This window comes from Bos mutus, chromosome 8, assembly GCF_027580195.1.
Source record: "Bos mutus isolate GX-2022 chromosome 8, NWIPB_WYAK_1.1, whole genome shotgun sequence".
Lineage (NCBI taxonomy): Eukaryota > Metazoa > Chordata > Mammalia > Artiodactyla > Bovidae > Bos > Bos mutus.
The window spans coordinates 88,954,588-88,955,916 of record NC_091624.1 but is presented as its reverse complement, the minus strand read 5'-3'; the positions used below and the strand labels follow the sequence as shown (position 1 = coordinate 88,955,916).

The following is a 1,329-nucleotide window of genomic DNA, read 5'->3' as shown; positions in this document are numbered from 1 at the left end:
CAAGGCCCTCTCTCCCCAAATCTCATAATATGAAAAGAGAAAAAGAAAAATCTTTTCCAAATAAAAGAATCCTATAATAATCTAGTTCAAAAGATTTGGCTTATATTTTTCTTTAACATTTAGCAATTCATTGAAACTTTAAAAAATATTAGAAATTCTCAGTTTCTATATCTTTTTTCCATGTGGTATATATAACTTAAAATAGCAAGGAGCTTAAAGAAAAAGAGTTTTAGAGGCAACTAATAATTTAAATGACAAAGGAAAACTGAAAGGGAGAACTGAAAGTGGGAAATTCCTCTCCGAGGGCCATCCTATATAAGTAGCCCACACTCAAGGAGGAAGGCCATTCACTCTGCAAGCCCTTGAAGACTCAGCGTCAGCATCTACTAGCAGAACGGGCAGCCCTGTGCCTGTTTTCATCATGACCTACCGGTGCCTCCTCCCGATGGTTCTCCTGCTGTGTTTCTCCACCACAGCTCTTTCCAGGAGCTACAGCTTGCTCCGATTCCAGCAAAGGCGGAGCGCTGAGGTGTGTCAGAAACTCCTGGGGCAGTTACCTTCAACGCCTCAACATTGCCTCGAGGCCAGGATGGACTTCCAGGTCCCTGAGGAGATGAACCAAGCACAGCAGTTCCGGAAGGAAGATGCCATATTGGTCATCTATGAGATGCTCCAGCAGATCTTCAATATTCTCACCAGAGACTTCTCCAGCACTGGCTGGTCTGAGACCATCATTGAGGACCTCCTTGTGGAACTCTATGGGCAGATGAATCGTCTGCAGCCAATCCAGAAGGAAATAATGCAGAAGCAAAACTCCACTATGGGAGACACGACTGTTCTTCACCTGAGGAAATATTACTTCAACCTCGTGCAGTACCTGAAGTCCAAGGAGTACAACAGGTGTGCCTGGACAGTCGTGCGAGTGCAAATACTCAGGAATTTTTCTTTCCTGACGAGACTAACAGGTTACCTCCGTGACTGAACATCTCCCACCTGTAGCTCTGGGTATGGACAATGTGACTTTGAGGTGAGACTCTTCAGCCAGCAGAAGCTTTAAATTAAAGTAACTAACAATGCAATGCACTGGATTTCAATGGACAGTTAAAGACTAAGCTATTTTTAAATTGATTTATGCTTTATTTATTTATTTAAACTTTTATATGAGAAATAAATTATTTATGAAACGAAAGTCAACGTGGCAGTTTTAATGTCAACTTGATTTATGTGACAACACATTACTAAAATTGCAGAGCACGTAGGAGACATTCTTTATAGAATGAGCCTGCCGAGTTGTAGAGTTTGTGGCCCCTGCCCTCAATGAATTTAAAA

The 1,329-nt window shown here is 41.8% G+C and overlaps 1 protein-coding gene across 1 annotated transcript; it reads left to right on the top strand.

The window, feature by feature from the left end:
- The first annotated feature begins 421 nt into the window (after positions 1-421).
- LOC102280497 (interferon beta-3) lies at positions 422-982 on the top strand. Its single transcript, XM_005898493.3, has one exon. It carries the CDS (start codon positions 422-424, stop codon positions 980-982), a length of 561 nt encoding a protein of 186 aa, XP_005898555.2.
- Positions 983-1,329: the final 347 nt, after the last annotated feature.